The sequence below is a fragment of the Camarhynchus parvulus genome, chromosome 1 (genome assembly GCF_901933205.1).
Source record: "Camarhynchus parvulus chromosome 1, STF_HiC, whole genome shotgun sequence".
Taxonomy (NCBI): domain Eukaryota; kingdom Metazoa; phylum Chordata; class Aves; order Passeriformes; family Thraupidae; genus Camarhynchus; species Camarhynchus parvulus.
In genome coordinates, this window is record NC_044571.1 from 98,566,274 (window position 1) to 98,592,028 (window position 25,755).

At 37.8% G+C, this 25,755-nt stretch overlaps 1 protein-coding gene across 2 annotated transcripts in view; it reads right to left on the reverse strand.

The window, feature by feature from the left end:
* Positions 1-458: 458 nt before the first annotated feature.
* ZPLD1 (zona pellucida like domain containing 1) overlaps positions 459-25,755 on the reverse strand; it is a 30,406-nt gene continuing 5,109 nt past the window's right edge. For both annotated transcript variants that reach the window (XM_030953451.1, XM_030953460.1), the window contains exons 2-11: positions 22,121-22,234; positions 16,753-16,973; positions 14,263-14,444; positions 13,561-13,633; positions 10,444-10,541; positions 9,756-9,836; positions 8,817-8,988; positions 7,380-7,488; positions 3,840-3,869; positions 459-1,928 (exon numbers count right to left, since the gene is read on the reverse strand). In XM_030953451.1, coding sequence (XP_030809311.1) covers positions 1,753-1,928; positions 3,840-3,869; positions 7,380-7,488; positions 8,817-8,988; positions 9,756-9,836; positions 10,444-10,541; positions 13,561-13,633; positions 14,263-14,444; positions 16,753-16,973; positions 22,121-22,226 — 1,248 coding nt within the window. In that variant the 5' untranslated portion in view covers positions 22,227-22,234 and the 3' untranslated portion in view covers positions 459-1,752. The remainder of the gene's footprint in view (positions 1,929-3,839; positions 3,870-7,379; positions 7,489-8,816; positions 8,989-9,755; positions 9,837-10,443; positions 10,542-13,560; positions 13,634-14,262; positions 14,445-16,752; positions 16,974-22,120; positions 22,235-25,755) is intronic.

Consider the following 25,755-nt stretch of genomic DNA (forward strand, 5'->3'; position numbering starts at 1 on the left):
TGGAAACTTTCAGCTAAAGCTTAAAGCAGCTAAAGCAGCTAAATCTGCTCCTTACTAAGTAGTAATTACATTAATGGGATTTTGTGGTTGTCTTTTTTAGTAAATTAAAATAGATGATCTGAATTTATTTATCCCTAGGCTGGAATACAAATCTCCAGAGTTTACCATACTCTTTTAAAGGTCAGTAAATCTATAATTATATTAATTTATCCTGCATATTGAAAGCTCTTACCAAACCAACTTTAAAAAGCAGGTGCACTTTTCCTCTTCGTAGAATGAGGTCCCTGGAAGCATTTACAAAAGTAACAATTGGACAGGGGAAGGAAAACAGTTCAGACAAAGCATCCACTCTGAAATGTTTAATTTTATTAAACAATCGTGTTTTACATGTCATCAGACCTAACCCCTGAAGTGCAAAAATGTTTCTGAGGTATTAAGACTGGAGGAAAACAGGCACAGTATTGGTTGTTAGGGATACTGCCCTACAGCACAGTGGAATTTGCAAACAACAGGCCTTTATACAGCATTTGCAGAGTCAGAGAAAACTGAGAACAAGACTGTATTTGTCTTTAGCCTTGAGAGCCAAAAAGCCCTGATCATTAGCCAGTTCTGTCACAGACACAGTTAACACAGGATGATGATAAATATCAATGAGGTGTTTCTAGGCCAATATGTACAGTACACGAAAAATGAAATTTAACTGCTGTATGTGTGACCAAAATCCCAACTGTCTATCCAGTCCAGCTTAATAGGTTGTGCCTATGGTGGCCTCTATAGTACCAGCATTTTTGTCTACTCTACACAGCTAAGCCACTGCCTTGTGCTCCTATTTGAGGGCACCTGCCCCTCACACTCATTTCAGGTAAGTCAGATGTTCATCAGACTAACTAGAGGCAACAGTACAGTACTGCTTGTAGCCTGTTATCCTTCTAGTTGCCCTCTTCCCCTCATCCATGCAGTGAACAAGTCTAACTCATGCAGAAGATCTGCTAAAGAAATAAGCACTGATTGATGACTGTTCATGTGGAAATGAAAGCTTTATCTGAGAACTGAAAAACTCACAGGGCAAAACTTGCCCTTAACAATTAGTACATTACTGAGAGTTTTACTCAGTTGCCAAATTGTGCTCCAAAAATAATTTTCTGTGAGGAAAGTTTGGGTGATACTTGATGCATGATACCTCCACAAGCCAATGGAAGATATGTTTAAGAAAATACTTCCAAATTACAAATAAGTAAAAGTCACTTGTTCCAAGCCTCTCTTAGGTTATTTTTAGCCAAGACAGCTGAAAACAAATTCCTCCTGAGACATACTTATATTTGTGAAAAATGTAATAACAAAAAAGAAGTTATCCTTATCTTACTAGGTGTTTATGAACTTACAAACTTTCCTGAACATGTTAGCCTTTGTATTAAAGTGGCCTACTTGGAAAGGTTCTCATCTGCAGCCTCTTCAGCTTTTAGACCTTACTGAGCAGATGAAGATGTGAGCTCTATTGTCAGCACGTTCATGGGCAAATGTCATGCAGTCTGATCGCAAACACAATTGAGATTCTCAACATTTTCTAGGCTTGTTACCAACATCACTGCTGCTCACCTACACAACATCATCTAGCAAATCTACAAATACAGAATAGCTGGAACAGAAGTTGGATACCACTGGAGTGTTGCCTTAATATTACTTTTTAATGGAATCATACTTCACAGACAAGAAAGGCAACCCCAAACAAAAAGTGCAAACAAATCATCACTTTCAGTTGAAAACTGGGTTTCGGATGCCACTCAGGACCGAACTGTTGGGCCAGTTTCTGTGCAGAAGAGTTAGAGAACATACAAAAAAGAAAATGCTTGAAATTCCCAGGACGACAATGCCTGAAATCAGCGCACTGGTGACCGTGTTCATCTGGAAAGGAGGTCCATTTGGGTGAGCTGCAAGGAGAAGAAAAATTCTCAGGTGACATCTGGTTTTATCTCTCATGAGTGCCAAACACTTCTGCCTTCCCCTTCCAACATCCAATATACTGTATAATTGCAATGAAGGAACTAAAACTAACTGTACCTTACAATGAGCACCTGTCTACTTGGATAAAGCTTATCTAAGTATATTTTGAAAACAGTTAATAATTCTTTCAATATCAATCATTTTGGGGGATAAAGACATGCCTTCTAAGGCATTACCCTCATCTGCCAGTGACCAACCTCGACCTGTGTTACTCAAGGCAAGACTATCATTATCCAAGGACTTATCCAAGAACTTATCTAAGGACTATCAATGTAGATGTATAAGGATTTGTGGCCTAATCAAGTTAATGAAAGGATTTCTTCCCCACTGTCATTATCTACATTTCAATTCAAAGTCTATATAAATCAGCAGACATATCTGGCACGGGATATTGGACATTCTGGAAGCTTGTTGCACACCTTCAGGAAGGGGTCTTAATATGTTTATCAATTCTCAGGTAGTAAGGGTGACATATTTAATACTTATTGCAGATCAGCAAGCTGCTCATGGACCAGTTCTGAGATAATGGGCCACATACACCCACAGCAAGTACTGTATTTTCCAGCAGGAGGGGAAAAAAGCATTTGAGCATCAATGAGCATTTGCCATTACCAGTGGTGGAGACTGAGGTGAAATGACAACACAGTCTTCATGTGAGAAACCAGACTGCTCCTCCCAGAAGCAGCCACCTGCCCTCAACACCATTAATCCCACTCTCCTCACCCAAGCTAAAAGGAAACCAGCACCGCTGATCTGGTTACCTCCCCTTCCCAACCCTGTGCTGCTTTCTGGCTGCTACAGCAGTTACCTCACCCCACTCTACCTCTGTGCTCTCCACAGAGACAGCAACAGGCAAAGGAAAGGCTTTTGCTCTGGGATGGAGAGGATGCTTCTTTTGTTGGATGGGAAGGAAACAGCAGCCATCAACACAGCAAACTGTGTGCAGCAAATAAAGAATTTGCTTTTTATCATTTTAATTATATCCATGGGTAGGAGCACACCAGGGAACAATTAATTACAGGGAGAACTCTTCATGACAGACAAGAACAGCAACTGCTTTTATATGCTCTAAATTGAGTAAAGAAAGGACCAAATAGTGTTAAGAGTTCAGAGGACAGAATGGATTCTTTGTTCCACACAGTCCTGTTACAAAGAAATACAAGGTGGAATGGCCCAGTGTACCACCTGATCATCCTTTCTTAGCCATCAGCTACTCCTTGTTACCAGCAGAGAACAATAACAGATAGGCTGAAACAAGTGTTCCATGTGCACAAAGGAAAAGCACCCTAAAACTTAAAGAGCTGAACTCCCCTGCAGCGTCTTTCCTTCACTGCACTAGCAGGGAACAAGTTCTAGCCAAGTTTCTCCACAGGCTCTTTGTGAGGTTAAATGCTAGGAGAACAGGAGCTGAAGCTCTGACCTTCTGGCTTTGAGATGTGAACCAAGCTAGACTGCACCATAACAACAATTTTCCTGTTCTACTCCTATGTGGCATGGGCAAATTTTACTGTTTAAGTCTGGTTTTGCATCTGGTGGCTATAATGTACCCTTCACCCTCATATGCTGTAGCATCAGATCTTCATTTCAATTTCATCACAGGAATTAAAATTTCAATGTAGATGGCTCTGGGTGCACAAATTAAACTGAGAATTCCATACTCATCACCAATCACTTTCTTTTCAGAGCATGTTGGTACTGACTCATTTAAGCAACAAAAATAAATAAAAATTAAAAAAGGAAAAAAATCCCAGTGCATAGATATTAATCAAAATGGTTCATCCTCAGTTCTGCTTCCCTCATAAACTCTCTTATGTTTCTTGAAATTCTGATCAACTTACCAAGCTGTGAATTGTTGGTTGGCGTCTCATCTGTATTTAAAAAAAAAAAGGCATGTGTCATATTTTTAAAATACCTATGACTACCTCCTCCCCTCTTGCAACACAAAAGCCAATAGCTGAAGCTTTATTTTAAAAATACATCGGATCTACTTGCCACATTGACTAGCAGCTTTTAGCATCTCTCTTAAAATATGGACAATAACATTAATTGTATGTCACTGCTTCATTTTTAATATCAGGAGATATTAAAATATTAATTTAAAATTTTAATGGCTTGTGGAAAAACAAACCAACACCACCTTAAATCAGGAATCTCTTAATTGAAAAGGTGGCTAGTTCTGTTGTTTTCCTCAATAACAACACAAGCATAAGCACAATGTTATATGTAAGCCCCTTCACTTAATCATATTATAAAATAGCTCTATAGGAAAAACCTTGAGTTTTACAAGAAAAAATATGTCAGTGACCGTAAATTATTACAAAAAAGCTCTTTTTGCCGTGCTCATTTTCCTCTTGACAGTTACATAGTGGCTTAATATTCAGGCTAACATTTGTATTTTGTCTTCAGTTTTTACTTCCCAGTGTCCATTTCAGAATTACATTTCTTGTCACTGTTTCGGGGGTTTTTTGTGCAATCTGTGAGCACAGTTCACATGTACATTTGTTTTGAGCAGCTGTCTCCCAAGCTTAAGTGAGATATCCATCAAAAGCTACATAATCTTAACTTCACAAGTAGGTCTCTGCTTTGTTTCCATACAGAGACTAAAGCATTTTCTTCTGTGTATGCCTCCTGTAATGACTTATCTTGGATTAACAAAAAAGAATAACGTTCCTCTGAAAAGAGCCAAATGTTAGAAATATGAGTTCAGAAACACACAGGAGAAGGACCAGCACTCTTCTACAGCAGCACTCTTCCTTGAGGAGCCTCTGCAGGTGCTGATGTGCCCAGGCCAGCCCTGGGACAGCTGCAGCTCCACCCTAAATGAGGGAAGGGCACATCTGTGCAGTCCTACTACTGGCATCTAGACCATGGTGAGCCAGCAGCAGCAGGTTTGGTGAGCTAGACCAGACCTGGCCTTGAAAACAGTGTAACCACTTCCATGCACCCTCACATCAGTGCAAGCCAGTGCTACATACTGGTATTCCTCATCCAAAATTTACCTAAATTCTAAAAAAATATCCAAAATTTTCCAAATTCATCCAAAATTATTCATCATCCAGATAGTTTTGGTCATGGTCTCGCATGATCTTCCCTGTTTTAGTTTGTTAACTGTCGGAACTCAGTACGTCCCTCTGGGTGTCCAGAGTTGCTGAGGACTCCGCCGGGGGCTCGGAGACCTTGGCATGCTGCCCAGAACACCTGGGGACTTGATTTTTTTTGACACTTGGAGGAAGTTACCAGCTTTGTATAAGGACATGAAAGTCACACAGGTTTGAATAGTGTAACAACAAAATGATCTCAGGTGAAAATGTAGATTTTAGGATTTTTGGTATGGGGGTTATGGGGACAAGATGGAGGAATTGGGGTGTGTCTAGCCTTTCTTCTTCTTCTTCTTGTTCTCCATTTTCTGCAGTGACGTTGGAACTTCGTATTGGTTTAGAGTAGAAGTGCACTGTCTAACACAGGTGATAGGTATTGGGAATTAAGTGTAAATATGATGTACGTAGTTTGTAATATAAAAGGACAACACCGCCTCAGGGGCAGTCAGAGTGCTCGTGGCTGCCCTGCAGAGTGGATCTCCACTGGGCAGAAAGAAAATTTTATAGATAAGAATTAATAAACAACCTCAAGACCGAAAAGTGAAGAGTCCAGACTCATTCTTCAGTTGCACGGGCTGAAGCAGAGAGATCCTACGCATCTCGGGACAGCAATTATCAACAGCAACCCGAGAGTTAACAAAAGAATTCATAAACCTCCTGGTTCTTACAAATTTATTTTCACAAAGGGAATAGACAGAAGGACTAATTCCCTGTTTCTGATCTAGAAGAAAAAGGAAAATGCAAGGGAAATTGAGGGACTTGCCCAATGCCAATCATTAAATTTGTGGCAGAGTTTAGAATTTAATCCCATTTTTTTTCAAGTACTTCCGATTAAACCATTCTTCTGTCAGCATGAGTGGAATGCTCCAAAAGCACACTATGAAGATGGAAAAATCAAAAAAGCTTTATCCACCCACCTTTAGAATACGCGTAAAAAATTATTTTCCTTTTTCAGCCTTATTCATGATTTCATTTAAACAACCTCAACAGTTGTCATGAAATTATAAAATTGTTTATACTTTCTTTGGTTCCATTAAACATCCATCAGGTCTCTTTGCTTGAAGCTATGCAATATTTAAAGATAATTGATCAGTATCCTTTTTTTTTTTAATTTTTGAATTGTAAAAATAGCATCCACAACATTTGAATCATGAGCTATATTACCTACCAGGGGCTGCTTGTATAAGAAGCTGCATCTAGTTTCTTTCCATTCCTTGCCTAAGGCAGCATTACTCCAGCACGCTTGCTTGGCTGAGCAAATCCATCACTCATTTCCCATATGTACTCATGTATGCAACTTTGAAGTTAGTTCTTCTCACTTTTCTTGGCTAATCAGATGGCAGCAACTCAAATGGGATCATGTATAATGAAAAAAATCACTCATCTTCATTGCAGATATGCTGCTCATAACGGAGCCTGTTTGCTCTAGAAATGGTCTCTTGTTAGGTGGTTCCCCATTCTGGAGGGTTGGTTGCTCTCTTTGTATACAGGTACAAGTACTTGGTATTTAAAGAAGGATTTTATTCGCAAGTTTTAAATTAGATTTCCTAGACCAGGTTCAGTCCTACTCTCAGCATCCTAAACCTAAGACTGCTGAAATCAATTGCTTAACTGCAACAACTTATAAATATTTGTAACTTGTAAAACTTAAACAGCAGTCATATAAATTTTTTTCAGACACTGCATGTTACATTTAGAGCTGCCTTTTATTTTTTCCTAAAACAATTGGCAATAAAAATGAAAATCATGGAATTTCACCCTCAATTAAAAGTGGCTTTTGTCCCACTGTTTAAAATTTACAATGGTTTTGTCCCATTTCTTTCTTATAGCTGAATCTGAGAATAGTGTGCATTAATTTTAAGCAATATGTAGATAAAAACCCAGAGGGAAGCTGGAAGAAATGGTGACTAGAAAGTGACAGTGAATATTCATTATCCATCCAAATTAAATTGCAACACTGAACACAGTGCCTTAAATTCTATTATCTCCAGTGAAATCTGACAAAAAAAATGTCAACCCACTGAGTCTGGACTTTTATAATAGCCTTATATATGTAACAGTATCCCACAGTGATTTTATTGGAAGAAGAAGCATGTGAGAGCCAAAAAAAAACAGTCGTTCAAAATTTCTACCAAAGTAGTAAAAAATGTCGTAAAAAATATTCAGTAGTAGTAAAAAATACTCAGCAAAAAGTGACTGCAAATTTACATTAAACTGCGAAACATTTCCCCAGGTTTATGAAATTCCTGCAGTCCATACAGAAAGATTGCTTATTCCTACCACTCCTTGTAATGATGGGGCCAGCAGAGATTACAGCATTGCCCGATGTGCTCTGAGGGCGCCAAGTCGTCCTTCCACCAGTGTCTCTTCTTTCTCTGTTACTGCAGATCTGAGTAGTCAATCAAAACAATCAGAGACTCAGAGTGGAACAGAACTGTGGTCTTTTTGTGCTTCCTGATGTAACATGAATTCTTTGGTAAGGAATACTACAACTTTGATTTTATTTCTTAGTATGCATTAAATCACTTTGCAATAAAAACATCTGCAATATTGCCTAGAAGTGCATCTTATAAATTCCTGGCTTCCCATTTTATTTTGCCTCACTTTGTTTACAAAGCTACATTGCTGTTGTGTACAAGATCCATTTTATAGTATATTAAATTTTCAGTAGTTAATTTCCCAAAGCTATGTTTACAGACAGTTTTCTCCAACAAATCTGTTTTGCTTGACAATCCCTATTCTAGCAAGCTTCTTGAGTGAGAGTTTGCACATCTTCCATGGAGTTCTAAATAGCAATGACACACTAAAACAATCCCCAGCACTCTCATCTGGAATGTGCCGTTAACATTTGTAACCTACCATCTACCTTAATCTATGGTACTCAAGCATGCTCCAAACGGGAGCATTTCCTTAGTTTCAGCTTCTTGTGAAAGAACTTCAAAAACCTCAGAATATAAATTGAATGCAAAATGAATTATGTAAATATGTAACATAAAAATATAAACAACATACAAAATTTCAGGAGTATACTGAACTGACCACGCTTTAAAATTCTAAATGGGAAGTCATTCAGCAGGAAACAATGCAGTGTTCTGAAGACAGCACAGAACTTTGTGTTTATATGTTTATTTAAATGTTTCCATTTCCAAAATTTATTTGTTGTTCCTGATACTCCTAAAATTAGTTAATTTTAAATAGACATAACATAATGAACTTCAGTGCAAGAGTAGTTTTCAGATGATAAAAGAGATTATATACTCTGAGGGGCATGGTATTTTTTTTCACTGTGAGAAACTTCCACAAATTTTCTTTGTCAGTATAACAGCACTTTCTATAGCTTTAACTTTTCCATAAACTATATTCTAAGATATTTCTCTTCATCCACTGTGATGAGGGATGCCTTACTACTATCCTAAGAATATCAACCTGAAAGCCATCTCAGAGTTGTTACTTTTAAAAATTAAGGACCACAAGGCAAAGAGGTAATTTCTCATACATTCAATAACCTGTGTTTTGCAGGTCTAGTATTATTTTATCTCCGGATGACAGTATTCATTTCCATATTCCTCATCAGTAGTTTCACATTCCTTCAGACACAAAAAACATTCTCACTTCAGCCTCTACAAGTCGCTTTCATTCTGCGCCATCCAAACTTCCACAACACTTGTATGCAGAACTCCAGGATGCCTATTTTATATCCAGATAATTACAACTTACTGGCACAAGAAAGGGACAGTCATCTGCTCTGCACAGCTTCGTCACACAGTGGAGGAAGACCGTGGACATCTTCTGGTTCTTGTGCTTCACAAAACGAAACACCTCAAAGGAAAACCGGCCCATTTGACTCTTGCCGTTTTCAATTATGGTTGTCTGCGGGTCCTTGTCACAGCTAGTTTTTGTAGGGAAGAGTGAAACTTGGATGAGCAGCTCTGTTAGTATTTTGAAGCTCTTAGCTGGGAACATGATAGCTTAAGCAGCAAGATCAACACTTTAGTTCCTTGGAAATGAAAATATCTGCAGGCACAATGTGCCTGTTAGGATGCAGGTTCCTGTGCTGAAACACATTCCTACAAAAACGCTGTTTTGTTTTGCAGCACCACAGCTATAACCAAGGAACCATTTAATTCCAGTGCTCAAAGAAACTTGAGACCTGAAGCAATAAGCAGGTATGCTAACCAGTATAGACAGGTAACTCCAAATGAAGACAGTACCTCTCTATGAGGTGTCATGGATAAAATTTAATTTGAGATATTGCCAGGATGTTTTTCAAAGTTCCAATTCAATATTTGATCATTTGCTTAACTACTTTCCTGGACAGAAGTCTCTGATGTTTTACATCACTGTCATTCACCACATTCACCTTTGGTAACATAAAGGCCAGTTTAGGCATTCACTTTAAGCATTTATGTTATCTCTGGTAGAACTACTTTGGATATATGCTTTTCTACCTTCATAATTCTTATGACCTGGCTCTTGCTTCTATGTTTATGTTCACCCAAAAAGAAGGTCTACATGTTATCTATAAGCCTAGCTCTTGGTCCTGTCTACTAACAATGCTTAAACTTTCCAGGCAGTTTAAGACACCACTGTTGAAGACATTTATAATTATTTTTTTAAAGAAGGACAAACAAAATACTGGGTTTGCACAGGCCCTACCTGAAGAAAAGATCATATCGAAGATCATCACTAGGATTGCCAGATGGCGTGGTGTAACAGTAGTCCATCAAAACATTCCACCTGCACAGGGAGTAAAGGGATAGATAAGGGGAACTGGCAATGCAAGTGTGGAGGGGTGTGAGTGAGGTGAGATGAAAGGACAGCACAAAAAAGCATACAAACAGGTACTGCAGGCTGTTACAGTGAAACTGAGTTACTGTATTAAACAGGTCACATGCCAGTCATCCTGTTTCTTCAACTACTTAGAAGATTAAACAGCACAACATAGCAGTAGAACTTTATAAATCAAATAATTTGGTTTCATGTAATTCAACCACCACACCAACAGACACTTCACACCTCCTCTCAGAAATCATGGCCACAAAGGACTAGAAATCAAAACCAGCCCTGGATTTTCTCTCTTGGTCCAACAGAGGCCTATTCTTAATAAAAAAAAGCAATATAGGATTTAAAGTCTAATTCAGGAAAACTTTCATTACGAGAACTGCAGCATAATATGCATTCACTGCCAAGGACCTGACACCCTCCAGCTGAGAGCAGTGATTATTGAACACCAATCATTAGTTTGAAATACAAAAAGCTATGAGGAAAGACAGATGCTTCTAAATCAGGTAAGTAACAAGAGCTGAAAAGCAAGCAAGACAAGAAATAACACCCTCTATGGTACCTGCCATCAAGGTTGGTTGCTCTTACAGCTGCATATATTTTGGTTTTCAAAGGTAAACCTGTGCTTGGAATAAGGAGTTGCTGGCTGTAGGTTGAATCCTGTAAAACAAACATTGCCTCAATTGTAACAGAAATTCCACTTTAACAGCCCATCTGCATCCAGACTGAGCTCTTAGCAATTTTTCTGACCCTTCTGTGTAGAATGATTGCTACTTCATCCTCTGTAAGGGAAGAAGCAAGAAGCAATGCCAGAGAAATTGCCTACAAGTTTGTCTGTAAAGACTGGCTTTGCCCTATGCAACAATTTGGGAGAATATATGATTTAATAAGGTGGTTGGCTCAGTGATTCAGGAAAACATATCATTCATTGCCACTTCAGTAAGTCTCTCAGAGCTTACAGGCACACATAGGAGCTACTCTGGTTTTCTAATAGAGGAGCTTTACTGGGTTGTCCCACTGCACTCTTTCCCAGGAAAGGTTGCTAAGGTTATCTGAATTAGTGGAGTTAGCAATGTTATCCATGAGATGTTATATATTTTAAGTTATAGTCTGGGAGAACAAAGACATTCTGCTATGCCAAAGTGTAGTTTCTGTCGAAGCTGGCTTGTTGAAAACTACAAGTAACAAACATTTTCATTTAAATTTTAGTATTTCAAAAGAGCTGTTTCAAGAAAGCTGTATTCAACATAAAAGTTGGGAATTCTCCCTATACTACTACCTAAATATCGCTGTTTTATTGGGGCTTTTTGTTCAAAATCTCAACCACTAACATCACTTTACACTTTAGCAACAAAGCAATGAAACAGATCTGTGCAACAGAGATTAATTGAGAATATCAAAATGCACTACCTGGTAAAGTCACCTTTGTCAAACACAGTGCTAATACAGATAGCACAGTGACTCAGCATGTTGAGACCTCTTGTGAAAGTTCCAAACAATCAATATATATGAAAAAAACTGGTAGGTAAGATTTCAACCAGGTTCATTGTGGCAAGCAAGACCATGGCAAGCAGCAAATGACAGCAACAAGAGGGTTTGCACCAGAGACCAAGTGATTTTTTTTCAAATGCCAAAATTAACAGCATGCCCAATATCTAATCTATGCAGTATCAGAGGCCTTCAGGTAGGTTTGCCTTCTTTCACATTAATTATACATTTCTATAACACTTAGCTCTGCCACATTTTGCAACTGATTAAAAAGTGCGAGACCCTCACCATTACACTCCATAGTTGCTCTTTTCTTTAAGAGTTGTTTTTATTCATTTAGAGAGGCATTCGCAAAATGGCATAAAAGCACATAGCCACTTAGGCTCTGTGAAAGCCTATTAAACATTTTGCTATTAAACTCTGGGTCTATCATAACAGCTCTTGTCTTTCCTAATAATGACATGTACTGGCATCACAAAGTAAATCTAAACAACACTTGGTGAGAGAAGACAGAGGTAAGCTTAGAAGATGAAGAGTCAATGTTAAGAGATAGCACTACAGCTAAATTTGGAGAAGACAGGTTGCAGTCAAGAAACAAATCTGTACACATCCCCTCACTAATAGCAAGGGTGGACATGAGCCTTGAGGCCCAAAACGAGGACTACTAACAGGGATCAAATGAGCCTACAAGACAGCAGGTGTCCACAGGCACGCCCAACAGCAGGCCGTGCACAAGCTGTCCATGTATTTATCCAGCCCTGGGGAGTGAAGCAGAAGGGCATATCCACCACTGGAATCTGCCAGCCTTAGCAGTGTTATTCATTGACACTGCTACTCATTAGGGCGAGTCATGTGGCTGCTACCACCACTGGTCATGGTCAACTTGTAAACTTACAGGACGGGATAAAAGCACATTTTGGCTTTTGGTGATATCTGAGGGGAAAAAATGTGCTCAACATGAGCATCAATAGCATTTATTCCTGGCTGTTTGCTGAACTGGGTCCTGAAAGGCAGTCAACATGCAGTGGTCAATGCTTGGTTTGACCAAAAAAGTTGCCTTCTTCATTCTGCCCCATCTTTTTGATCACAGGTTTATTTAAAAATGAGAGAACTATCATCATCATTTTAACAGATTATAGGTTGTTATTTGGAGCTCTGCTCTTTCAAACAAACATGATTTTTTAGAGAATGCCATTGAAAAATGTCCTGTTGCAATATTTATAGCTCATTATGTTCAAAGCATAAAGCATTGACTTTTAAATCAGTTGCATGAATTATAACTCAGCAACACGATGGCATGAATAATAATGCAACAAAAATCGGATTCATAATTTACAAAAAATGATGCTTGATAGATTGAAAAATTGATATTTAAATCAGGTATTTAAAATGTATGAGTAAAAATTTTAATCAACACAAAAATATAATTTCAGGGATTAATGTTAAATAGAGGTCCTTGCATTTTTCATGTTTCAGTGTCACCAACCCATTTACATGGTAAAAGCTTTTACAATAATGCATATTCAAATTATCTAAAACATAAGGAAGAAACATTGGATGAAAACTGTCAAAATTATTAACCCTTAAAATCTTTAAAGTCCACATTGTAAGGCAACATATGCATCAGGATATAGATTTGGAACTGATGCAACCTTCACAACAACCACAGGTGATTTAAACACTCTGATGAGGCTTGAACGTAAAAATACCACAGCCAAAGTGCTCCAGTTCATTGCTATGGGGAATAGGTCTGGAATAATTTTATAGAATTCTACGGAGTACTCTCTGTTTGAGCACAAAGCACCTATAGACACACACAGAAACATAATAAATGCAAACAAAATATGCACTCTGGAGTATGATTGTTATGGCTACAATTGATTGGTCATGTGGCACTACCAGCTGAAAGCCAGAGCTGTAAATTGAGGAACTGTATAAATACAGGACAAAAAGCCTGTGTCTGTCCTCAAAGACCAGCCATATAAACACAAGACAGCAGGTACATGCAAACAAAAAAGAAGAAGGCATTCAGAGATGAAAGATGCCTGGAAGAAAGTCTTGGCTCATGGGGGGAGTGGGAAGAAAACAGCCAATTATGAAGAGGAATCTATACTTTCATCTGCTAAAACAGTTTGTATCCACATAGCGCACATATTAATTCAGTCCAGGTCATACTGTATTTTATACTCACATTGTAAAGCAACAAATTCAAAGTGCTGATAAATGTACCATTGTTCTCTCTTACAGAAATAGCAGCTGATGACCTAGAACAGACCCAGAAACCAAAAAACCATCATGAAGAAAGATACCTTATTTTTGTTTTTGCATACTTCAGTAGGTTTTATCATTAAAAAACTCAATGAGTCATATCACAAGGAGTTAATTTATGCATTTGGGTTATAAACTTCAGAAACAGGAATTTATAGTGGAAATACTGACAGTCTTAACTATGCAGAAAATAATGGATGGTACTGGAAACACGAATCAGAAAAATAATTAGCAGAGAGGCAAAGTGACAGAAAGAAACTCACTTTACATGATGTACAAGGTTTACTCATGGAAATATTTTCTCTTGCATTCTATATTTACAAGTTTCTATTTCATGAAGAATTTTTTTTTCTGCTATAATTTTTGAGAAGAAAACCTGAATTTTAAGGGAGGTTTTACATTATCTAAGGGTCTCTTCATAACAGCACATCGTCATAAATTATATTATCTCATATAATGACACTACAGAATTTTCTTTTTCCTTGCAACACCACTTCTTTTGGTGCTTTTTCCTTTCACTTTACTCCTAAACAGCCAAAATTGCTACAATGTTGTTTATGACCTGCACGTCTACATGCTCACACAACCATGGGGATGAAAGACATAGAAATTAAAAAGCACTTACGAAGCGAGCTGGGTATTGTTAACCAAGTACTCCAGTGGGTAGCTACAGCTAAATTTGTACAGAAGCCCCGGCAAATAGCTGATAATCGTTGGTGGGTCTGGTGTATCAATATAGCCTGAAACATTGCCTATCTGTACCACTGAGGTATTTCCATAAGCATTGATACCTCGAGCTGAGGATACCTATTGAGGAAGAGCGAAAATTACTATTAGCTGAAGTTAACTGTGGAGCAAAAGAACTTGAGGACAGTGATGGTTTAGCCCATAATTTACCCTGAAATATATTCACTAAAACATCCAAAAATTATTTAGTTTAATAACATCTTCCCTGTGCTCTGTTTTTCACTTCCCTGGACTCATGCATATAAAAGTCACAGCTGTATCCCTGTTCTTAGAACAGACTTGAGCAACATTTGAAAAGAATTATGAATCTTGGAAGCATATTTTTAGTAGGTACTTTTTTCTCTACATTCCCAATTAATTTATGCTACTTATTGGGAAAAACTAAAGCAACTTTTCTATTACTTTTAAAAAGTATTACCTTACAATGAGCTTCTGTATCCAATAAAAAGGCCAATACACAAGCAAGAAACAATATTCTCTCACTGTTGCACTTCAGTTTGGACACATCAAAAATAAGGCACTTTTATAAGGAGATGCAAGCCAAATAGTTGAACTTTGAGTGCAGCTGTGTTTATACTATATATTTCTAAATCTTAAATATAAACTATAAACTGTCAGAAATTACAGAAGTGATTTCAAAAGTATTACAAAGTCAAAGTCAATGCAACCTGAATTACGTCCATGGGCATGTGCTATTCTGTATTGCTCAGCTCACAGAGTGTGCAGAGCCTGCAAGAACACACAGTCCTCAGGAAAACTGAGGGACACTTCCCTGCTGGTATCCCAGCCCCACTCCATCTGTAGCTACTGAATCTGAATAAGGGGGTTGTTTGAAAATAACGGAGAGCACAAATTCCTTTCTCAGTAGGCACAGACACAACAGGCCAAATTAACATGGCACTGGACTTCTACTGCACCATTTCTTTTGTACAACTGTATTAGCAAAACAGATGTTCTCAGTAGCTTTAAAACACATGGTTTCTTAAAAAAACATTTCATTATGGAAGAATCATCCTGAGGTGCACATGAGTTGTAGCATTTTGCAGTAAGTAGCACAGGACACACAGCAGGAATTTTGATTTATTTGTCTATCAAAAGCACACCTAAAAGACAGAAGCAGGCATGCCTTTTGCCCATGGCATACTTAATAATTTTTTCAATGGCACAAAATAGAATTTTCCAGGATCTGAGTTTTTGCCTAAATAATACAGGCTAAATTAGCACAATCAACCAAAGCTTTTTTAACTTCCTCACCACCCTACTCCCATAAAGTAAAAAGCTGATTCTGCTGTATTACAGAAAGACATGAGTTTTACACAAGTTCTGCCTGAACTGTTGGCTTTCCTTTACTTGTATTGAAAATTAGCTTGAAGGTCTTTGCTGTGAAGCACTGCCAAGAAATGCAGGGGATTGTAAAACTCCAGAGTGGGGAACATGGTAAGAAATGCTCCCTGCTCCATTTTTGTCCTCATGTGGGGGCACAGCATGAATAAACAGAGAAAATAGGGGAATATTTTTTGTTATATTTTTAGCAGCTGCTTTATCTTTGTATTCAGCGCAGCCTGATGGGGGACTTCATGGGAAGCTCCAATTATTTAGACTTATCAGACCGGGGGGTCTTTTTGTTTTGTTTTTTAAACATCAATCTCTTACGATTATGATCAAATAGCAAGTTCAGGGAGCTTACAATGTAACCAGCTACACAGGAACAGGAAGCAGTTGCTTCCTGGAAAATTCTTCTACTGCAAGTCACAGAGGTGCTACAGCTGGAAAAGAGAGTCTTGAATTGGCTGAACAGGTGGTTTGTTGAAACTTTAAAATAAAACTCACCCTAAGGCAAAGAGGTCACAGAGCATATCAAACATTTCAGCAAAATTATTTGCAACAAAACAGGGGGTTTGTTATAAAAACTGACAGGGATCAAATACAAATAGGAATTTTGGAGAGAATAAAAGCCTTGAAAATAATACATTTTTAAACTTGTTTTTTTAAGTTATTCATAGGTACTTTGATATCATTCAATGTGATACACATGAACTATCCAACACTCCACTTCTGCAAAATCTAAGGCAAGGTCAGCAAGAGTTTTAGAAAGACCTTGGAACAATCTCATTCTTCCACTGAAAAAATACTTAAATAAAAATTACACTTTCTAATCAGAGGACAAATATGTGTCCCACCATATTTTCTCAATAGTAATCAAGATTATAAATTACCAGCTTCCTCTGGTTTTCTTTGAAGTATGCAATATGTTTCCAACTGGATAAGACAAAGTAAATATCTGTGAAAGATACAATGCTGTCAAGGGCATTCACTTGATCCTATGTATGCATAGTCGTACTGTAATTTCACTTCGATTTGGTCTTACCACTAAAGTGTTTCCACAAGATTCCAAAGTACTCAGATTGATGATGAAAATGACCACTGCTGGAAAGGTGTTGTTATTGATGAAGCCCCTGCAGTGGGCATCCCCATGTTTCCCATTCAGTGCCAGATCTGTCTCAGAATAACCAGAAAAAAGAACTGTGCAAAAATTTATCTTCATAGTAATTGTCTGTACTCCACAGAAAACATTGATATCTCGCTCAGCTGCAACAAAAACACATGGAAAAACATTGTAAGAAGATTTGAAGTAATCATTACACAACTACTGTAGCAGTTAGTCTAGCGTTGTGTCTTCCAATCAAACAAATTTTTAGATTTCAGTTTCAGGAAAATATTAGAATATAAAGGTAGGAATTACATTAGTATGAAGAACAGATTTGACTCTACCATTTTGCTGAAGAAAAAGTCAAAAGTTAATATAGCAACATAATGTAAACAAGCAAGAAATATATTAATCCCACACCAAATCTTTTAGTAGCACATTTGTAAAATGAAACACTGCAATAAAGTAGAAAACAGCAAGTGTTTAAATATTTGGAGTCTGATTAAACAGCTCCCTCTGGAACAGAAATTTCCAGCAATTCTGAGAAACAGAGAAGGCCAAGTCTGCCTCCCCGTCCACTCTGGCATGAAAACTGGCTACATTTTTCTGAGTTGTCTGGAGTCCACTTTGTATGAGATCACAGTCTCCGGCTGTGCAGACTTTGAAGTACAATCAACAGCATATCAAAGTAATTTATTATGATCTCTCTAAAGTTGGTTTTCCCTGGATTTTGGCTTTGGGTTTTTTGTAAAGAACCATCAACTTGAGCTTTAATGAAAAATCAGTTGGCTCTTGAAAGACTATGATCAATACCACAAAGCATCTTGCAATCTTTCATTCTGTGCATTATGACAACACAAAAGACCTAGAAAGAAGCATCTGTTAAAACTGATCAATTTTTGAAAAGCAAAAAAAGTATCTTCGCCAATTTGACCTTTTATTAAAAAGCTTTGAAGATTTTTATGTTCTGAATGGAAAAGCATCAGGTTCAGATACAGGCACAAGCAACAAATTGTTTTGCTTTAAAGCTCTAACATTGCCCTTCTTTAAGGTCTTCTTTGCTCGTAGACGGTTGGGGGGCTGTTCTGGTGTTTCCCCCCAGTGCTTTACAAAAATACATACTGCACTGTATTAAACACAGACATTACTCCTTTATAGAACTAATTTATTACATCTGCTTAAAGATTAAGGGCTATTAAAAATTGTAGAACAACTTCAGTCAATACTGTACCATTAAGCCTGTTAAAACTAATTGTTTCACTTCGTAGTCACAGCAGAGAGGAAATGAAATTTCCATTACAATGAACTAGTTCTTCCCCCATGGTATAGGAGCACAAGTAGTTTAATTTAGATAGCTTTAATGGCGGCTTTCAAGCCAAAACAATCAAGTGCAGAAAATAACAGGCCAAACTCAGTCCTGAGCTAATGCCATGATAAATGTTACTCACTGGGTGTAAATCTGGGCAGAAAGGTACTGGAGGCAAGACAGGAGTTGAAGTGATTTGGCATGAAATTCTCCTGGTTTGTACACAATCATAATCCCACTAACATAACACACAAAGATCAGGAAGCAGCATGCCTTCGTTTTCTCTACAGGAGGACTATTACCATCCATTTAATGAGTGTACCAAGGTAGAGGGGCCAGCACAAAACAGGGAATGGCAAAGTGTGCATTTATGCTTCCTTGGACTGACGCACAAACAGATCATAACGAATTGCAGGATGTAACAAAGTAGCTCAGTTAATTTCATAACTCACTTCAAGCCTTTTCAGAAAGCAGAATAATAACTTTACCAATTAACTTATCATTACTGCTTGCAAAATTATCATTTGACACTATGGGAGATGAGACCTATCATACAAAACCAACTTCTGCATGATACAGGAGGAGGATAAACAACCTTTCCAGGCTTAACCTTTTCTGCCCACTACTTCATGAGGAAGCATTGCTGCCAAATTAGTCCATTCTGGAAATAAAGCATTTTTTGTGCAGAAATTTATCTGAAGCCAGTCCCAAACAGATCTAATGCCCTCTTAGATGTTAAATATCTAGCTCATTTCTTAGCAATTTGAGAGGGTAAATATTATTCCTATATAAGTTAAAAGAAACAAACAAACAAACAAAAAGTATTTGCATTCCTGCATTAAAAGACTCTGAGTCGGAGGAGTGATGGCTTTAAGGTTATGGCACCCAGCTGATGAAGCCTTAACTATAATGGCTTCAGAGTTTCCATACAAGCAAACCACTTGGTTTCTTTCTGACTCAAATCACACAAGCTATCTGCAGCCAGAAGTGCTCATGTATGTCTCTCAAGCAAGAGAGTATAGCCCAAGAGGTACACAGCTCCTACAGAAACAGAGACCATGGGCAGACTCATGGGGGCAAATGCTGGGAGCTCTACTGCCCACTTCTGCTCTGTTACCCCTCCACACATTGACAACTCACCCCAGGGCAGGCAGCAAAACAACCCTCAGAGGAGAAGAGTTTCCACAGAACAGCATTGATAAAAGTCATTCCATCAGAAGAGGAATGAAAAGACCTGTGTAGTTCAAAACCAGTTTCTCCTCATGAACCTCCTCTTTGATCAAATCCCTGCTTTGATATTGAATTAAAACGCACAGTGTATGTGAAAAATCTGCAACATTTCCTCAGTCCCTACAAAGTTCTCAACATGAACTCAAGATAAGAACCCCCTGAATCAAAACTGCATGTCCCAACTGGAGACAGACTGATATGGCTCTATGGCCCAGAAGCTGTCTAAAAGCTATGCTTCACTGTAATGCAGAACTAAAGTTTTTTCCCCATGTAAGCTTTCTGAATGATGGCAAGATCTAACCTAATTATATATTCTCTAGAACAAATCTAGCTTTGATACAAAAAAAAATTGCTGCAATTGCAGTCTACCAAAAACGGGGCTATTTTTTCCTTCATTCCCGATGACTATTGCACACCTGCACTCTAAAATAAACCTGCAAACTGCAGAAACAAAAGTTCTGTTTGATTGTCATCCTATTTATGCAGCACTATTCCTATGCAAGAAGTCACCTAAGCGATGAATGATAAAAGCACAAACAAATGAAAAATGTATGAGCTCCATGGTTCCTCTAGGAAGGCTTCATTTGTCCTCTTTGTTGAAGACAACTCCTGTTTCTTATCAACATTTAAAGAAAAAGAGGAGCCAACTTCAACACCCAATGGCTTCTCCAGTATATGCACATCATGCTTGGAATTCCAGCTGACAGCAATAAAGACTCCTTGTGTGGAACAAATAAGGAACAGGGAGAAAAATCTACCCATAACATACCAACCTCTGTGAGTACTATCTCAGCCTGGAAGATACTGGTTTTAAAACGTTCTTGTTTTTGACCTCTCCTGAGCCAGGTGCTGGGGAAGCCAGCACAGGAAGACTGAGCCCCTTCTCCCTGCAGAGGCTCTCTCCATCTTCAGCAGCATCACAGCTCCACTAGCCCCAGCCCATTACACAGCAGACCCTTCTGCATATTGAAAATAACACCTGTCAAATTTGGGGCAGAAGGGGTTCTTGGCTTTTACCTCCATCTCAGATGCACAGCTAACAAACAGAATTATTTTTCTTTCCTAGCTCTCAATATGAACAGTAAGACTCTTGATTAAATCCTAGCCTTTCAATTTTTTATGACAAACAAGAAAAAGAAGGACTCTGCTCTCAGCTCTTATGGCCAGTTAGGGATGATTGGAATTTACTTTAAAAAATATCTGTTTGCCTGTAACCTAAACAGATTTTCTCCCAAGTCAATGAGATTTGGCAGACATGGAATCTGATACAACTCATTTTTATGAGGCAGAACTGCAAGAGGCCCCTAAGTACCCTCAATAAGAGATGAATTCAACTCGCAGGTATCACATTGCAAACAAACATTGGCACAGAGCAGGTGCAAAAAATGACCAGAGAAAAATTTTAAAACACAGAAAGAAGAACATAAACTTCTCTCTATCTGTTGCAAACATCTCAAGAAGCCTGAAACAGGGACCAGATAAGCCACAATTACATAAGAAACTCAAAAGGTAGCTCTGAAGCAAGTGGGCAAAATTCACACTTCAGAGGCAAGCCTGCAAAATTGACACTAAGTGGAATATATTTATTATGAATAGAATATAATAGGAATATATATATATTTAAAAGTAGCTTGCAAAATATTCAGCTAAATTGTGATTTTCTCAGGAATGGAGACAATGTATTTGATCTTCTTTGTATGTCTTATTTCTCTTCTTCATGTTCATATTGATTAAGTGGAAAAGAATCAAACCCACTGTTGGTCCTTATGCCAACAAAATGCCTAGCAGTGTGATAGTAACATGGGAATCAATAAACCGACTTTCTGCCTTCTGCTGACTTAAATTTAATAAAAGAGCTGACCCTTCCTGAAAAAAAAAATCTAAACTTTTATTATTCAGAAAGCAACAACAGGAGAGGTATTACAGTGTAATACTATTCTGAGTGTTCATTACTGAACTATTCAAGTCAATCACTATCTCAGAAAAACAAGATGTGAGAGAGACAGTATTCACAGGCTTCTTTTTATTATTATTATTCTGCCCATGGTATAGCTGAAGCAGGAAGGATCAGCAATGTAATAGAAACTAAAGGATCCTTTGCCTGAGTAAACCCTGATACCATGCCATCAAGACTGACATTTCATTTCTATTTCTCATTGTATTAACAGCTCTGAGCATCCAATGTTCCCAGAATGACTTCATTCCCATTTTCTTAGAGGAAGGAAAATACATCATCCATAGACAAAACTCATTGCTTCACCTATCCCTAAGCAAGGACTTAATGTTGAAGTGAGGCACTAAAATTTTGCCATCAAGGTAATTTTGCTTAAAATAGATACATATTTCTTTATCTTACTAAAAGGATATAATTATATTCTCTTACCCAGGAAAAGAAAACTATAAAACCTAGACATGAAAGAAAACCCAGTTAGAAGCGTGAGTGTTAAATCTATAGAGAACATTTACAACAATATGAGCTCTGGTGAATGTCTCGGACAGTTTAAAGCACGGGCAAAAGCAGGTCAAGCCCCACTGGTGTGAGGGGAATTGTTTGCTTGCTACCAGGCTGAATTTGACCCATTGTGCAATTAAGAAGGAAGTAAAGTGCAGCATTAAGCAAGTTCATTGTCACAAAAACAGTTAACACTCACTTAATCTGGAGTCCTACCCCCAGGCCTTAGACAGATTTAAAGCTCTGTATTTAAAAATAAGCACTGCTTTGAACCAAGACAATAAAGAAGCAATTAGAAAAAAAGTCTATTAAATACTTACCAGGAAACCTGCTATGGAGGTTAGCATCACAGTTGTATCCATTGAACTGAGCAGTCACTGGGAGCACTTTAATCGTCAGCAGGAGCAGCAACCATACCTGTTCCATTGCAAAACCTAGCAAAACATGGAGTGGTTATTACACACATCTGTTCATTGCATTAAAGATGCTCACTGCAAACATTCTACTGCTGGGAGGCGATGATCTCCAGCAAAAGGAACTGGGGATAAATCTCACAAGCTTGTGGGAAAGGGGTCACAGACAGCAGGGCCCATTTCTCTGCTCCTGAGTAATGCCTAATTTCTATTAACTTCTACAACTTTCAATCATAACGTGTGGCAAAATAAAAGGCACTCAAGGATAATAGAAAAGGGAAAAAAACAACCCTAAAATATATTGATATATTAGAATTGCTTGAATATTTAAATTCCAACTGTTTTTCTGACGTTTCAGTGTAAAATTGTTTAAGGAAGACATCTTGGCTAAAATAAAACTATTTTTCCAAGTCATAGAAAACCACAGAAATAAATGATTAGTTCAGAAATTCTGAAGTTCATGATCCTATAATAAAAATTGGTTCATATCTGTTTGCCAAACACTTGTTCTTTGTAGAACAAATGCAATTAAATTGAGCTTCCACAAAGAGCTGGTACAGACACTTGCATCTACTTGAATTGTATCTGGCAATCAGAACACATGAATTTCAAGTGTTTTCAGTAATGATTCCTTTTGCAAGGAAAGCTCCAAGGTGTAATACCTGTGGTATTTACCATAATCAAAAAAATCCCAATTTCTTATACGTGTCTGTCAAAAGCATCCCAAAATATTGAGATTTTTGTCAGTATATCCAAGTACACCAATTTTTTTGTTTGGTTTATTTTGTTTGTTTGTTTGGGTTTTTATATATGTAAGATTTTGTCATTCTAGAGAATATAGCTGCTGATGTAGACCCCAAATGTGGCAATGTTCTCTGAACTCAGCAATTCCAAGATTTAGGAAATTGCTTCCTCTAAGACTACAGATCACCTCTCTCCAAGTGGATACGGAACATGTGCTAACTCCAGAGATGTAGCACACCTAAATGCAGCCATACCTGGCATGGCAAAGGACTGTCCTGCATTGCTGAGAAGAGCTGGCCACAGCCCATGGAGAGAACACTTGAGACAAACTCTCACTCTTTACTGGATCCTTCATGGCTACACAGCAGTGTGAGGTACTTCTCAATAACACAAAGGCTTTCACTAATTTTCAGACCATGCTCATTTAATGCTCTGTGCTGAAAGACCCTTAGAGTACACTCCCACATGCTTTGTCAATGAAAAGATCAACTCCAAGAAAACACTGACCCAAATTATTCTAAAAAGTCAAAGCTGTGTCCAATTGCACAGTCAGTGATTCCGGTGCAATTCTGCTCAGAAGTGCACGGAATAAAACACAGAATTGGAAACACCAGCTTCCAGCTAAGCATGCACATTTGGGAAGTCAGGTGTAACTTTTGCTATTATCACATCCAAAAGCAGCTCTCCCACCTAGTTCTTCACAATTTTCTCAATGAGTGAGTTACAGCAACAATACAACCTCCTTTTTGTTTCAGGTGGATACCTAATTCCAAACAAAAGCACTCTTTAACTCTTAACACTTTTTCCATTAGATTCCTGTGGAGATTGACAGCACTTGCAGCTAATGTTGATGAAGAATTGTGAAAACATGAGAAAGAAAATAAAATTTCCAACTGGGTTGCTATGAAACCTCTGTATTTTCATGATCTCTTCACCCTGTCCATCACTCTCAGACAGAGAAGCACAGCAGTGTTTTGCTTGTTTGTTTACCATGAAAATTCATATGTTATTTTGAAAGAAACATCTTTTCTTTCAGAATATTGGCATTTCTCCAGTGTTCTGGAGCCTTACCTCTGTTTGTACATACAGCAGTTACATTGAAAAAGTGGATATTACTGTTCTCTTGTATATGGGCTGGTTTCTGATGTCCATTACTATGGGATATATCAAGGGCAATTTACCAAGATCTAAATCTGAGTTTAATTTTCTAACATCCACAGCGGTTTTCTGCTAGTAAAAAAAAACTGTTTGAAACTACTTAAATGAAAGATGCCACTGATAAAGCTGTAATTATTATTTTATATGAAAAGCAGAACTTCACAATAAATTCTAAAATTTTAATTATTAAACATAACTTAAACTGCTGCATTTTGGAGGAAGGATAAATGATTGCTAAGGAGCAAATCTGAATTAAGACATTAAGTATTTATAGCATTATTTCTCCAGCTGTATTCAGAACAATTCAGATTTTAACACAACCAATAATGTCCTACTTGCTTTTTGGCTATTGACTCATCTGCATATGAATCAACATGCAGATCCACATCACCAATTGAGCTGACTCCCCCTGCTTTTGGTTAAATAAGCTATGAATATGCATAATTTTTCATTTTTCAAGAGAACTGTAGGGCTAGAAAGCATCCTGAGAGGCCAACATCACTGATCTGCCCACCTCAGACACAACTAAGGCAGCCATTTTGCTTTTCCAGTCTGGTCTTAAAGGCCCCTAGCAAGCTATTTCTCAACAGAAATTTTTGACCTTCAGCCCTACCAAATGTATCAGGCATCCTAACCAAAAGTTTGCCACCCTACCAATATGGCTGACCATTTAATACAATTATAGAAGCATAAAAGTTTTGTCAAAATAGTAACAGGAACATGATATTATTGTTGGCATATAAATATGAAACTAAAAATGCATGTATAAAATCATAAGATAGCATGCAAGTGTCAGGAATGGGATGATTTATAATCCTGGAGTGAAATCTAAGGAAGATATCTGCCTTTTTTCCTTCATTTAGTGTGCAGTTTTTAGTATGCCTTTTTTGAGGAATGCTGCTCTTGGTGGTTTAAAAACAAAAGGCTTCTTTTATCTACAACAAACATATTTGGCTGATAAGAAGATTTCCAGGATTAAAAAGATGCCAACACATACTGCAAGGGAAATCTGACCCCTTCTGTTCATTAAACTCCTAAACAACAAACCCATATCATTTTTCACTGATGTACCAAGACTCAGGCCCTGCTGTTCTGTGCTGCTCATCACTGAAGAGTACAGAGAGGTCAGAGTTGCAACAGGCAGTCCTCACTTTCATTGCTATCACTTTACAAAGCCCTCGTCCCTGCTTTGATAAACTTCACCATATCAGAAAACCTGCAGAGAATTCCCAAGTAAAGATGTTTATGATTTAAACATCACAAGCTTTTGCAGTCAATTTAGAAATTTAATTCCACTGAGAAGCTATAGTTTGATTTAAATTCCCTCTTCTTTTCTCTGTCATGACCTGATATTCATTTCTTTTCTCTCCCATCCTCTCTAAAAAGATCTTCAAAAATTTTCCATTGTCAACAGTATTCACTGACTCAGCCCTACATTTTTATTGAATTGCATTTGTGAGCCAATTACGACTTCCAAGTACATTATTATTTCAAATATTCTTCCTGTATTTTATAAGAACTTTCTATAGTCCACTGCTTATTCTCTATTTTTAACCCACAGGGTATGGCAGTTCAGCAGAATAATACGGTGATCCTCATGCCTTCTGACTGGATATATCTTTTAAAAACTATAGTTAGCA